This window comes from Carettochelys insculpta, chromosome 32 (genome assembly GCF_033958435.1).
Source record: "Carettochelys insculpta isolate YL-2023 chromosome 32, ASM3395843v1, whole genome shotgun sequence".
NCBI classification, from domain to species: domain Eukaryota; kingdom Metazoa; phylum Chordata; order Testudines; family Carettochelyidae; genus Carettochelys; species Carettochelys insculpta.
The window spans coordinates 3,391,723-3,406,789 of NC_134168.1; the positions used below are offsets into that span (position 1 = coordinate 3,391,723).

General features: G+C 65.9%; 1 protein-coding gene across 1 annotated transcript in view; it reads left to right on the top strand.

Moving 5' to 3' along the window:
* Positions 1-15,067, top strand: part of LOC142004557 (T cell receptor alpha chain MC.7.G5-like) — a 369,008-nt gene that overhangs the window by 53,294 nt on the left and 300,647 nt on the right. Inside the window, exon 3 of the mRNA XM_074982200.1 lies at positions 977-993. Within this exon, the coding sequence (XP_074838301.1) occupies positions 977-993 (17 nt within the window). The remainder of the gene's footprint in view (positions 1-976; positions 994-15,067) is intronic.

Here is a 15,067-nt window from a genome sequence, read left to right on the forward strand (position 1 = left end):
CTGTAACTAGTCTTGCAACCTCTGACATGAGAAGGAACATTCCAAACCTATTGTGTGGCATGGAAGGGGAAACTGAGGCACACAGCCATTGTGGTGGTCTGGCTAAATGCGAAGGATGGAAGCATTTGTACCTTCCGTTACTGGACTGTAACTGAATTCCAGACATTGGCTGGAGCAGCTGTATGGACTGGTGGTCAGATGGGGCAGGACCCAGACCACAAAAGACCTGTTTGATCTGTTGGTGCTGCAGCGAGACCAACCAACCCAAGGGAACTAAAGGAACTTGCCCGGCTGCATCACATGAAAAGGGCCAAGACCAAGCTCCTGACTTGGAGCCTCCCCCAGCAGGACTATGATGTGGAGGTGGTGCACATCGAGGGGAGAACAGAGGGTACAGCCAATGCCCTGTCACAAGGGGAGAGCCCCGAACTTCCCCAGGTCACCAGTTGAGTGACCCCGCTCAGTTCGGTCTGGAAGGGGGGAGAGATGTGATGAAGTGGGGGATACCTGTGTGTGTGTGAGTGGCTCACAGAGGGTGTGGGGCTCCTGCTGAGGGTAACCTTGACAACCAGGTAACACCTTTGTACTGCAGACAAAGGAGGAGGTGGAGCCTGAGGGGTTTGAATTGGAACTGGGAGTTGGAAGCAGTTAGTCTGGGCTGAGGGAGAGAGAGACCAAGGAGGGGGCCAGGCCCCGGCTCTGGGGGCCCCTCGGGGCCTCCTCTCCCCAACATGGATTGGACTGGCTGTCTCTGCCTGCTATACTGACTCCTCTGTACGATGCTGTGTCCTGTCGGCTAATAAACCTGCTGTTTTCCTGCTGAGTGAGAGACTCTCCTGCCTGCGGACAGGGTGCAGAGCTTGGGGGACCCCAGAACCCCATCACAGGCTGGAGTCCAGGTCGCCTCCCGTCCTGTGACTTGATGGTTTTATGAACCTGCCCCTGGAGACAAAGACCATCAAAGGGGTTTCTCCAGGTCAGCCTGGAGGACAAGTACAACCGGCCCCTGATGTCTTCAGGCCCCGTCACGTTCTCTTCTGGAGGCGCCCCCATGGCTCGGCAGACCCTTCGAGGCCCCAGCCTCACGCTGCCCGTGCGGAATGGCCCGAAGGAGGGACGAAGGGAGGAGACGCCTCACCCCCTTCTTCCCCGCCCCCTCCAGGGCCTACTGGAACCTTTGGCTGTGGGCAGCGCCCTCTGGGGCCTCCTCCTCCAGGACGCAGTGGGGCAGCGTCAGTCAAATCGCGGGGCGGGGGTGCTGCTGCTGCGCCAGGGGTTCGCTCGCAGACGCAGACAGCGCCGAAGCCTCGCTCTGTGCTGAGGTTGCCGGGCTCAGCCAGTGAGCCTCTGTCGGGTCGCAGCGGGGGCGAGGGAGCGCCCCTCTGAGGGCCTGTCGCCGGGCGCCGACACAGCGAAAGGGCCGGATCCTTGCCGAGGAGACACGCGGAGCTTGGGGGAAGGCGGATGGGGCCAAGGCCGGGCTGCGCCCTGGCCCTTATTGTTGTTTTAAGTGAGTGACGTTTCCATTGTCCGGCATCCACCCCTCCCCCAATGTCTCCCCCCGGGTCGGCCACGCGCAGCGCGGGGGGGGGTCGCTGGCGGCTGGGACTTCACCCCGACTCCTTCCAGTCTTAATTTTCTGGCTGGTTTCCTCTCCTAGTGGCGCCGGTCAGAGCCGAGATCCAGCAGCCGGGCTCGGCGGAGGCTGTGGAGGGAGCCGAGCTGAACCTCACCTGCTCCCACGCCTCCATATCCAACCGGAACGTGTTCTGGTACCGGCAGCTCCCGGGCGGAGCACCACAATTTGCAGTGTCTGGATACGGGGGAACCTCTCCGAGCTCCGAGCCGGAGGGCGCCCTGCACATCTCCGGAGACCGAAAGTCCAGCGCGCTGGCCCTGCGCAGGGCGAGGCTGGCGGACGCGGCGGTGTATTACTGCGCTCTGGGTGACACAGTGCGACAGCCGGGGCCGCCCCCGTGCAAGAAGTGGCTGTGTGCGCGCGGGGGGAGGGGGCGCTTCCCCGTTGGGTGGGGGGAGGCGGGAGAGAAGAGGTGAACGAAATACCTTTGGAGCCAAGTTCCCCCGGTCTCTGCGCGCCCCTTCGCCTGGGCAGGGCAGATCCGACCCCTCCTACCACAGGTGTAAGGCGAGTCCGTCCGCAGAGCCCCCGCAGGGACAGCCCGAGGGAAGTGACCTGTGTGTGCTGGAATAGCGGGGTTCAGAGCTGCCTGGCTGGCCACGCCATCAGACCCCTCCCTCGCCATGAGGGGCCCTGATTCCCGCCCTCCCCTCCAGCGCTTTGCTCCCACTGACAACCCGGTGCTAAGCACCGGCCCCCCGGACAGGGGTTGTGCCCCCTTCCGCCCCTTGCCCCTGCCCTGCCCAAGCGACCTCCCCGGCCGCCCCGCTCAGAGACAGGCGCTTCTAGGCGGCCCTGGGCTCTGCCGAGGGGAGGAGCCTTCTCACGCCAGCGGCCGCCGCAGACAGAGGTTCACCAGTGCGAGTGCGAGGGCCAGAGGCCAGGCGGGGTGAACCCCTCCCCAGTCCCCAGCCTCGCTGCCTGTCTGTGCCGGGTGAGAGTCCATGGTCCGCCCGGGGCAGGGCTTTCCCCGCCCGGGAACAACCGGCTCTAACCCCGGCCTGGGGCTCCACCTCTCGGTTCTGCCTTTGCCCCTTGCCCCCGAGTCACGTTTCCAGCCTCGCTGCGCGCGTCCGGGAGAGCAAGGAGCAGTCACGTGGCACCCGGCAGGTTCTTCGGGGCCTGCACTCGCGTGGGCAAAGCCCGCTTCCCAGGTGCGTCTTTGCCCAGGAAAGCTCACGGTCCGCTGGCCTATAAGGTGCCCCCAGGACTTCGCGTTGTGCTTGCGGATGCGGAGCGACACGGCTCCCCTCTGAGCGCACGTCTGCTTCTGCCAGGGTTTTAACTGACACCAACATACCTGGTAGAGCAGAAGCAACTTCCAAACTGCATGAAAACGGGCTCCCTCAGTGCCTGAAAGCGCCGCGCGATTCATCCTGGTTGCTGCTTTCAGGTTCCCGGCAGCCCCGCGTTAAGCCGACCTTGAGCGCCCGTGCGCTCCCCTGCTCACCCGGGGGCGCTCTTGCGACAGCAAAATAACCCACAGAGGACCGTGTTCTTCTGCCTCCTGGTCCCCGCTTCCCTTCACACCCCTGCCGCCGCCTTTCACGCTTGTCAATGCTTTTAAAGGCCTAAGGCAGGGGGAGGCGGGATTTTTCTGGTCTCCGGAGCTGCCGGGCAGAGGCAGCCCCATGCGCCCCAGCCGCTCCGGGGACCCCACCTCAGTGGTTTCTCAGCCTCCCCAGAACCCCCCACGGGCTGGTTTCTGCTTCCCTGGCGGGGTTTGCTCCGTGTGAGCGCGGCCCTTTCCCCGGCTCCGGATTAGAATCCCCGCTCCTTGCAGCGCGGTGTGGACGGAGCTCTGGGCGGCGGTGTTATATGGAGATGGAGACGACCTTGAGAGAACATCTGGAACATTGTGTCCAGTTTTGGGCCCCCCCGGGTAGAAAGGCTGTGGATGTGCTGGAGCAGGGTAACAAAAATGGAGCACAGGACCTGCGAGGAGAGGCTGAGGGATCTGGGCTTATTTAGTTTGCAGAAGAGAAGACTGAGAGGTGATTTGAGAGCAGCCTTCAGCCTCCTGAAAGGGGAGCTCTTAAGAGGATGGCGGAGGCTGTTCCCAGTGGTGACAGGCGGCAGAACAAGGAGCAATGGCCGAAGTACAGAAGGAGAGGAGCAGGCTGGATAGTAGGAAAAACTCCTTCCCCAGGCGGGCGGTGAATCACTGGAACGCGTTGCCTAGAGAGCTGGTGGATTCTCCATCCCTCGAGGTTTTTAAGTCCCGGCGTGACCAGGTCCTGGCTGGGATGACTTAGTGGGGTTGCTCCTGCTTTAGGTAGGGGGCTGGCCTAGATGACCTCCTCAGGTCCCTTCCTGCCTCATAGTTCTAGGACTCCGGTCCCCAGCACCGCCAGATGTTCTCCCCTATCTAGTCGCCCCACCTGGCCCTCCCAAGGGTTGAACTCACCACCCGGGATTCAAGGCGCCAGAGCGCAAACCATCGAGCGGTTTGTCGTGTCCACTTTGCCGGTTTTTTTGCCACGTTCTCTGCCTCAGCCGCCCCGGGCAGAGCGCAGCTCCAGCGGCCGACCCGGAGGGGATTTTAATCCTCCCCCCGACAGGGAGGCGGCGCGCGGGCGCTGCGCAGGGCGAGGCTGCTGGAGGCGGCGGTGTATTACTGCGCTCGGGGACGGCCCGGGGCGGCCCCCGTGCCACGGCAGACCCACTGCCTGGCTGGGGGCGTGGAGGCGGGACCCGGGAGAGAGGAAACGCCCCTTTCCAGGGGCAGAGGCGGGAGGGCCCAGGCAGACGAGCCGCGGGGTTGCGGCTCGCGGCGGTTCCAGCCCAGAGGGTTCCCAGTTCTGAGGCGTGGAGAGGGGGGCGCCAGGCAGCCGTTAAGGTTTTCAGCCTGGTCGGTGTCAGGACCTCACTGTCCTGCGCGGGCTCCTGGGATCCCCCCACCCACACCGCACGATGCCTTTATCCTGGGGCGCGGCGGTCCTCGGGGTGCTGCTGCTCAGTGAGTAAAACCCAAAGGTCTCCGCCTGTCCAGTGGGTGGTTTTTTAGTGGCTGAATATGTGCCCGTTCCCGGGTGGGTGTGGGTGTGATTGCAGCTGCTCTCCCCAGCAGGGCAGTATCGGGACCCGGCTCCAGGGGCACAGCCTCCCGCGCGTACGCAGAGAAAGCGAAGCGGGGATTGGCGGAGGATTTGGGGGCCCCCTGCGTGTTGTGGGGAACCTGTGAACCCCGGCAGACGGAGGCACAACGGGATCCGGCAGCTGGGCTCGCCGAGAAACGGAAACACAATTACAACGCACCGGGCAGGGTTCTCGGGACGAGGCCCCGAGGGCGCTGCTGACGGATTCCCTGTCTCTGCCGCTCTGGAAGTAGAGGCTGGATGTACCGCAGGGTTTGCTGGGGCGGACCCAGGAATGAAGGCGGGTTGTGCCCGAGGGCCGGCCGGCCGGGCGGGGGTTGCAAAGCGGGGTTCAGCGGCTGCCCCGTGAGTGTCTCCAGGGGCAGAGGGAAGCGGAGCGAGACTTTATTGCACATGACTCTCTCTGCGTCCGTGCCGGGGCTGCTCGGGGTTTAGGTACCAGTTTCTCACGCGCCCTTTACTCTGACCGGCTCTTCCTCTCTCTCCCCCACAGGGGGGATCCAGGGGGACGGGGTGAAACAAGCGAAGGGAATCGTTGTAGTCTCCGAGGGGGACCCTGTGCTCCTGAACTGCACCTATGAGGTTTCTGGGTACCCCTCCGCCTTCTGGTACGTGCAGCTCCCCAGCCGCCCCCTGCAGCTCTTCCTGAGGGACGTGGGGAGCGAGGCCTCGGACGAGGGGGTCCGGAGAGGGTTCCGCGCCACCCACGAGAGGACGCAGAAGTCCTTCCACCTGCGGAAAGCCTCCGTGGAAGCGAGCGACTCCGCCACCTACTACTGCGCCGTGAGCGACACGGTGACACGGGCCCGCAGGGGAGCCGCGCAAGAACCGCGCAGGGGGGCCCTCGGCTACGCGGGTGTTCAAGGGGTTACCCGTCACCGGACGTAGTGGGCGTGGGGGGGGTAACCCGTCTGCTCTAACCACTAGGCCAGACTCCCACCCCCGGGGGAGAACAGAACCCCGGAGTCCGAGCTCCCACCGCCAGCTGGACTGGCTCCCCTCCTGGCGTGCGGGGGATAGAACCCCGGGTTCCCGCCTACCCACGCCCTGCTCTAACCACTAGGCAAGACTCCCAAACCCCTCCTGAGAGGGATCGGAACCAAGAGTCCTGGCTCCCAGCCCCCCGACCGGCTGCTGAGCACCGCGGTAACACGGGGCGCAGGGCCACAGAGCCGGGCTCCGGAAGCCCGCACCCGACCTCACCGCTGTTTTCTCTGGACATTGACGGCAAACTCGCCGGCCACCCCGCCCCGCTGAGCCACTCCTCAGGGCCTGAAGCAGCGCGGCCAGTCCCGGGAGGCCGGGGCGCTGGTGCTTCGTGCTGGCCTGGCCAGGGCGCGTGTCTCGCAGGCTTCTCCCGCGCTGCGGCAGGAGTCGCCCCGGCCCCAGGTGTTACTTCCCCGGCTAGGTTCGGCTTTTCGCCAGGCGGAGGCAGAGCGCGTCTAGGAGGCAGAACCCCCCAGAGGGCCCACTCCGGCCCCGCAGGGCTCTGCTACCCGCCTCCCGCCCCCGCAAACTCCGCCCTCCGCCCGCTTCCCCCCACCGCCCACAGAGCCAGGTCGGGCCCCGTCACTGAGCCAAACCGCAGCTCCGCCAGCGCCGCCCCGAGACCGTTTCTTGGGCACCTCCCAGGCCGCGTCCGACTCTCGCCTCCTGCCAAGCGGAGCGAGCCACACGCCTAACCCAGCTCTGCCCGGGCCAGGAATTGGCTCCGGGAATCCCATAGCCCAGCCATGGCCCGGCCCTGGCTCTGCGCCGCTCTCACCCTGTCCCTGCTCCGTGAGTAACGCCCCGGTTCCAGCTCCCTCCCGTCTCCATCCTGTCCTGCCCCTTGCGCCCCCTCCGAGCTCGCTCGGACCCTGTCTAAATGGGTCACCTCGCTAGGACGGCCGAGGGCCGGTGTCTACACGCGGCTGTCATCTTACATCCGTTTGCATCCACCTCTGGGAGCGCTGGGTGTGAACACACCGTTCCAACCACTGCGAATCACCATTCGGTTTCCACGTGCCGATGGCGGGTTTATTGTCTCGCGCGGAATCCCCGTGTAACGGGGGGAATCCACCGCGGGTCTGTTTCTGCATCTTTCCGCCTCGCCGGGCGGTTTCCATGTTCCCCGGGCGCGCAGGAGCGGGGATGAGGGGCCGGGAACCGGACTCCGGGGCGACTGGCCCCGCTCCGGCTCTGCGGGACCTGAGCGCGTCTGTTCTGCTCTGTCCGCCCGCAGGAGGCGCCGAGGGAGCGGACACCGTGAACCAGACCGAAGGCAGCCTGGTCGTCTCCCGAGGGGACCCGCTGACTCTGAACTGCACCTACAGCTTTTCGCTCACTGCCTACCCCTTCTGGTACGTGCAGCTGCCCGGTGAGTCCCCCCGGCTCCTGCTGCGGGACTTGGGCAGGCAGGACTCGGACGAAGGGGTCAGAAGAGGGTTCAACGCCACCCACGAGGAGAAGCAGAAATTCTTCCACCTGCGGAAAGCCTCTGTCGACATGAACGACTCCGCCACCTACTACTGCGCCGCGAGAGACACAGTGATAGGGGCCGGCTGGGGAGCCGCGCAAGAACCGCCGGGCAACCAGGGACGGATGCTGGGACGGAAATTTCCCTCCCTCTCTGACAGACAGAGACACACGGCTCGTCACACACGCACACACACGCACACACACATTCTCTGCGGCTCTCTGCTGTCCTCCCGTGACCCAGCCCGACCTGTCCCCAGCTCCCAAACGGGGGCCCATGTCAGCAGTCACCCACCTGGGTACAAATCACCCCAGGCCAGAACACACCCACCCGCCCCATCTCCCACGAGCTCCCAGCCCCACTCCTGTGGGAATGTTCCTCCTCCCCAGCCCGCACACTGAACCCCGGCCCGCGCCGACCCCGCCCTGCGCTCCGGGCAGAAGCGTCGATCCCCCGGGACAGCTGCAGCTGAGCCGGTGAGGAGTCACCCCCTGCCCAGCGAGCGGGGACAGCCGAGAGAAGATCTCCCTCAGCTCCTTCTGTCTCTCTCTCTCTCGCACACAGAGGCGGAGTCCCTGGCCAAGCTGTGAGAAAACCTGCGGCCGCCTGTGAGCGCCTTTGGGCACGTGGGGGCGCTGGGTCACTTCACAGACCGCACCGGGAACAGCCCCGTCCTGCCGCCCTCTTCCCGCCCCGCCCCTTCCCTCCGCCGCTCGCCCCGCCCCGGCTCTGCCCCGACAGCCGCAAGCCCATCCCAGGGCAGAAGGACTCGCGCGGGTGCGGTTCGGTCCCGGCTCTGGCCTCAGGCGCTGCAGCTGCGGGGGCCGCTAGGGCCGGGACAAAGGAACCCCTGCGGCATTAGGCGGCCGGTGTCGCTCCGCCAAGGGCTGGCCCAGCCCAGGGATGGCTGCAGCGTGGCTCCCCGCAGTCCTAGCCGCAGCCCTCCTCCGTGAGTAGCGGGCTGCGTCCCAGCCTCGCTGCAGCCTGTGCAGCCGGGGGTCTTTGGGCTCCGCACCCCCGCAGGGGCTGCAGCGGAGCGGGGCGGGGCGGGGGCGTTAGACGCGCGGGGCGGGTTTGTCAGCGAAGGGAGGTGAACGCCGGGCAGCGGCGGGAGGAGGCCGAAGGGGGATTCGTGTCAGCTGCGGTACCGGTCCCCCTGCACCCAGCACAGAGCTCACCCACCTCGCCCGTTTCAGGGGCACTTTCCCGCCCTCCGACATTGGCAGGGGTGGCCCACACCCCGCCCTGACGGAGCCTTTCTTCATCCGCCCGCTCGTCCCTGCCCCTCGGCTGGCTGCCCCTCGGGGTTTCTCTCCCAGGTTTTTCCCCATCACTTCTTCCCCCCCTCCCCCAATTGCTCTGCGGATCTCAGGAAGTGGGTCGCTCCCACCACAGCTCATCAGCTGATAAATGACACCCTGAGCCTTCGAGGTGCCGCAGGACCGCTCGCTCTGCCCTGGCCCTCTCCTGCCACGCTCGGTGTCACCGTCACAGCTCCGTCGTACCCGAGCTCCTGGCGGGGGCTCCTGTTCTCTTCGCCTTGGCCGGCCACGTCCCCGCTGCGCTGCCGGACCCTGCTGGCCCTTCTCCACCGTCTGCGTCTGGCCCCGCTCCGGCCCTGCGGGACCTGAGCGCGTCTGCTCTGCTCTGTCCGCCCGCAGGAGGCGCCGAGGGAGCGGACACCGTGAGCCAGACCGAAGGCAGCCTGGTTATCTCCCGAGGGGACCCGCTGAACCTCAGTTGTACCTACCAGTTTACTACGACTGCTTATCCTGAGCCCTTCTGGTACGTGCAGCTGCCCGGTGAGTCCCCCCGGCTCCTGCTGCGGGACCTGGGCAGGCAGGACTCGGACGAAGGGGTCAAAAGAGGGTTCAACGCCACCCACGAGGAGAAGCAGAAATCCTTCCACCTGCGGAAAGCCTCTGTCGACATGAACGACTCCGCCACCTACTACTGCGCCGCGAGAGACACAGTGATAGGGGCCGGCTGGGGAGCCGCGCAAGAACCGCCGGGCAACCAGGGACGGATGCTGGGACGGAAATTTCCCTCCCTCTCTGACAGACAGAGACACACGGCTCGTCACACACACGCGCGCGCGCACACGCACACACACGCGCGCACACACGCACACACACATTCTCTGCGGCTCTCTGCTGTCCTCCCGTGCCCCAGCCCGACCTGTCCCCAGCTCCCAAACGGGGGCCCATGTCAGCAGTCACCCACCTGGGTACAAATCACCCCAGGCCAGAACACACCCACCCGCCCCATCTCCCACGAGCTCCCAGCCCCACTCCTGTGGGAATGTTCCTCCTCCCCAGCCCGCACACTGAACCCCGGCCCGCACCGACCCCGCCCTGCGCTCCGGGCAGAAGCGTCGATCCCCCGGGACAGCTGCAGCTGAGCCGGTGAGGAGTCACCCCCTGCCCAGCGAGCGGGGACAGCCGAGAGAAGATCTCCCTCAGCTCCTTCTGTCTCTCTCTCTCTCGCACACAGAGGCGGAGTCCCTGGCCAAGCTGTGAGAAAACCTGCGGCCGCCTGTGAGCGCCTTTGGGCACGTGGGGGCGCTGGGTCACTTCACAGACCGCACCGGGAACAGCCCCGTCCTGCCGCCCTCTTCCCGCCCCGCCCCTTCCCTCCGCCGCTCGCCCCGCCCCGGCTCTGCCCCGACAGCCGCAAGCCCGTCCCAGGGCAGAAGGACTCGCGCGGGTGCGGTTCGGTCCCGGCTCTGGCCTCAGGCGCTGCAGCTGCGGGGGCCGCTAGGGCCGGGACAAAGGAACCCCTGCGGCATTAGGCGGCCGGTGTCGCTCCGCCAAGGGCTGGCCCAGCCCAGGGATGGCTGCAGCGTGGCTCCCCGCTGTCCTAGCCGCAGCCCTCCTCCGTGAGTAGCGGGCTCCGTCCCAGCCTCGCTGCAGCCTGTGCAGCCGGGGGTCTTTGGGCTCCGCACCCCCGCAGGGGCTGCAGCGGAGCGGGGCGGGGGCATTAGACGCGCGGGGCGGATTTGTCAGCGAAGGGAGGTGAACGCCGGGCAGCGGCGGGAGGAGGCCGAAGGGGAATTCGTGTCAGCTGCGGTACCGGTCCCCCTGCACCCAGAACAGAGCTCACCCACCTCGCCCGTTTCAGGGGCACTTTCCCGCCCTCCGACACTGGCAGGGGTGGCCCACACCCCGCCCTGACGGAGCCTTTCTTCATCCGTCCGCTCGCCCCTGCCCCTCGGCTTGCTGCCCCTCGGGGTTTCTCTCCCAGGTTTCTCCCCATCACTTCTTCCCCCCCTCCCCCAATTGCTCTGCGGATCTCAGGAAGTGGGTCGCTCCCACCACAGCTCATCAGCTGATAAATGACACCCTGAGCCTTCGAGGTGCCGCAGGACCGCTCGCTCTGCCCTGGCCCTCTCCTGCCACGCTCGGTGTCACCGTCACAGCTCCGTCGTACCCGAGCTCCTGGCGGGGGCTCCTGTTCTCTTCGCCTTGGCCGGCCACGTCCCCGCTGCGCTGCCGGACCCTGCTGGCCCTTCTCCACCGTCTGCGTCTGGCCCCGCTCCGGCTCTGCGGGACCTGAGCGCGTCTGTTCTGCTCTGTCCGCCCGCAGGAGGCGCCGAGGGAGCGGACACCGTGAACCAGACCGAAGGCAGCCTGGTTATCTCCCGAGGGGACCCGCTGAACCTCAGTTGTACCTACCAGTTTACTACGGCTGCTTATCCTGAGCCCTTCTGGTACGTGCAGCTGCCCGGTGAGTCCCCCCGGCTCCTGCTGCGGGACCTGGGCAGGCAGGACTCGGACGAAGGGGTCAAAAGAGGGTTCAACGCCACCCACGAGAGGACGCAGAAATCCTTCCACCTGCGGAAAGCCTCTGTCGACCTGAACGACTCCGCCACCTACTACTGCGCCGCGAGCGACACAGTGAGACGGGCCGGCTGGGGAGCCGCGCAAGAACCGCCCAGGGGCTGCCGAGCAGCGGGGGTGGGCGGGCGGGACTGAAGGTGGAAGAGAAATCTGTCACTGACAGTCAGACCTTCACTGCAGCTCCCTGCCGGGCTACTGTGCCCTGAGCCGGACTGTGCCCCTCCCAGAGAAGAGAGTGAATCTCTCTCTCTCTCTCTCTCACACACACACACACATTCACTGCAGCTCCCTGCCGGCCTCCTCTGCCCTGACCCGGACTGCGCCCCTCTCAGGCCCTGTCTACACTAAGAGAAATCTTCGAACTAGCCATGCTAATGGCCGAATGGAAGAATCTTAATGAGGGGTGAGTTGAATATTCAGCGCCTCATTAGCATGCCGTTGAGCAGCGCTGCCAAAGTGCCGCTTTTCTCTCCGGGGCCGGCTCGCCCAGGCAGGGGTCCTTTTCGGAAGGACCCGCCAACATGGACATCCCTTTACTCGTATCACTTCCGAAGTGTCGCGGCCGGCCGCATGCTAATAAGGCGCCGAGTATTCATTTCAGAGCCTCATGAGTGTTCTCCGATTGGCCAATAGCACGGCCATGTCGACGTTTTGGCCGTATGTGGCCGCAGCCGCTGGCTCTGTCGGCAGAGAGAGGAAAACCCGCAGCAACACTTTGCCACGTGGGGACGCTGTGGCGCAAGGGAATAATACAGGTAACAGCCCGTTCTGCTGTCCCCGGCCCTCTGGCCTCCCCTGGCACTTTCCTATGACAGGTGCAGGGTCTGGGATGGAGGATGGGCGCAGAGGGGGTGCGGGCAGGAGGTCGGGGCGCAGGACAAGTTGTGGGGGCTGAGAGGGAGCTTGGGTGAAGGAAGGTGGGGGGGTGGCCTGGGGCAAGCCTGAGCAGTGGGTGCAGGGTCTGAGAGAGAGCGTTGTGAACTAGACTGGGGGAAGGCGGGTGCAGAGGGTTGAGTGCTGACCTGGGACAGGAGATTGGGGTTCGGGGTCCCCGAGGGGGTGTGAGGGCAGGAGAGGATTTGGGCTGTGGGAGGGGGTGCAGAGTCTGGGAGGGAGTTGGGGTTCAGAGTCCCCGAGGGGGTGTGGGGGCAGCAGGGGGTGCAGAGTCTGGGAGGGAGTTGGGGTTCGGGGTCCCCGGGGGGGTGTGGGGGCAGCAGGGGGTGCAGAGTCTGGGAGGGAGTTGGGGTGCAGAGTCCCCGAGGGGGTGTGGGGGCAGCAGGGGGTGCAGAGTCTGGGAGGGAGTTGGGGTGCAGAGTCCCCGAGGGGGTGTGGGGGCAGCAGGGGGTGCAGAGTCTGGGAGGGAGTTGGGGTGCAGAGTCCCCGAGGGCGTGTGGGGGCAGCAGGGGGTGCAGAGTCTGGGAGGGAGTTGGGGTGCAGTGCCAGACAGAAATGCTCACCGAAGCAGCTGCAGCCCAGCAGCACTTTCAGGCCGGTTTCCCCGCCGGCCCGCCCGCCCGCAGCCCACTGGGTCTTCCGCGAGGTTCTCTGTGTCGTGGCGAGGGTTTTATGTGCCCCGTCTCGGGCAACGTCTCTCAGCTGCTGTGGGCTGGTTTCTGGCCAATCGGAGCTGAGAAGCTTTTCTCTGGGGGCCACAGAGGAGCATGTCAATCTCCCCCGCCCCCCCCCGCCCCGGGAGAGACCCTGCTTTGGCTGCTGCTGCTGCCAGCCCCAGCAGAAGGCTGCAGGACAGACCAGGAGGGTTGGCTGGGCAGTGGCTCGCTGAGGGGGGAATAATCATCAGGGGCAGGGAACCAGAATCAAGGTAAACTCAGCACAGTCAGGAACACGGCCCGCTGTCTCCTAACCAGGGCTGGTGGGGGCAACCTGCCCCCGTCGTGCCGGCGGATTGAAGTGACGCCTCCGGGTTGGCAAGGGCCACGCGCGAGCCACGGAGGCCCCCCTCGCCCGGCTTGAACGCCCCTGAGTAGGAAAACGCACCAGCTGGAGCGCAGTCACGGGCGAGAGTTTCGCCTTCTGCAGGAGAAGTGCCGCGGTTCAGCTCCGCTCAGGCGTCTCCCGCTGCCCCGTGCAGGCAGACAGGCAGCCGGGTTGCACGCCCGTCCTCAGGTCCCGAATCGGGGGACAGGTGGTTGGCCTGGTGTAATGGAGTGGGGGGAGTGCATGTGTGAGTCAGGCTGGGTGTCCGAGGCAAGCAGCAGCTCCCAGTGGCTAAGGATGACCCTGGGGCTACAACTGGCAGGTAACACCTCTGCCTGAACAAAGAGCAGGGAGGAGCTGAGCTGGGTTTTGAATCGGGGGCGGCGGTTAGAGGCTAGGGAAAAGGGAGAGCTGGAAGGCAGCCAGGCTGAGGAGGGGGAAGCTACACCCCAGAGGGGCACCCCTCGGGGTCTTCTCCCCAGGACAGGTTGGAAGGACTGTCTCTGGCTGCTGTGCTGTCGCTTCTGTGAGACACTGGACATCTGTTGCCTAATAAACCTGCTGTTGTACCTGCTGAGTGAGAGTCTCTCCTGCCAGCGGACGGGGTGCAGTGCAGGGGGACCCCTGAACCCCATCACACCTGGCCCAGGTGTCAGGCAATTCAGCTGCTGCCGCTTCCCACCTGGGAACACGCTTGGCCCCTGGGCGGCGCGGTGGAGCTAGACTAGATGGACAGGTAACAGCCTGTCCGTCCTTCCTTCCCGCCCACCTTCTCAGCCCTCCCCTGGCAGCGCGCTAAACTCGCTCCTCCTGCAGGCGCTGCCATGCCTGAGAGCGGGGCTCGGCGAGGGCTTACGGAGAGGGGAGAAGCCCTCCCGCGAGGTGGGGCTCAGGGGATTTCCTGAGGGGGCAGCTCTCCCTCCGAGACGCACCTGTCCCTTCCGAGCACCTTTCCCAGCACCTTTCCGGCCGCCCCGGCAGCAGGACAGCAGCCCAGCTCCAGAGGGACCCGGCTCTGCTTAGCCCAAGCCCCGGTCGCCGGAGGATGTTTCTCCCTGGGCTCCTGGCTGCGGTAGCCGCGTGTGTTCTCCGTGAGTAACTTCTCCCCTGTTCGGCTCCGTCGCGCTCCGAGGCCCCCTGTCCTCCCCCTGTGTCCCCCCGCCCGCTCGTCCCCCGCCGAAGAGCCCCCCACCCAGCGGCTGGTGCGTTCCACTCGACCTATTGTCCTTCGATTGTCCGGGGGGCCCCGCAGACACGCGCTCTTTGCGTCACAGCGGCTCCCACCCGCTGTGTTCCTGCGGTCTGGGGTCCCGACGCTCCGTTATCTCCTGCGTGGTGGCTCGTTGCTCCCGGAGGCCCCGGCACGTGTCTCCGGGCAGATTCTGGGGCCCCGTTCGTAGTGACTTTACCGCGCTTCGGCGGCCTCCGGGCTCCTCTCTCATGTCTGTGCGGCGTTTTCCGTACCTGTGACCTGCGCGTTTTCGGGGTGGTTCCCCTCCGGTCCCTCTCCTCTGAGCGCCCCCGTTCTGCTGCCTTCGGCCCGCAGGAGGCACCGAGGGAGAGGACTTGGTGAGCCAGAGGGAAGGCAGCGTTGTGATCTCCCACGGGGAGCAGGTGCTCCTGAATTGTACCTACCATTCGTCTCGGGCGGATTATCTCTTCTGGTACGTGCAGTTCCCCAACGGGCCCCCCCGGTTCTTCCTGCGGGACCTGGGCGGTCAGGGCTCGGATGAAGGGGTCAAGAAAGGGTTCGACACAACCAAGGATAAAGAGCGCAGCTGCTTCTCCCTGTGGAAAGCGTCCGGCGAAGTCAGCGACTCCGCCACCTACTACTGCGCCGCGAGAGACACAGTGACGCGAGCCCGCCGGGGGGCCGCGCAAAAACCGCGCAGGGGCTGCGGAGATGCGGACAGCGGGTTGGGAAGCCCCGTCTGGGGGGCAGAAGGCAGAGACGTCTGCGGGCAGGGAGCTTGGGAAGGAAACCTTCGCTCTCCGTGTCCTCCCGAGTGTTACCGTCGCAGGCATAGTGGGGAAAGTCGGCTGTCAGCCCAGTAAGGTTTGGCAAAATGGTGAGCAGCAGAACTGGCCGCCTTTC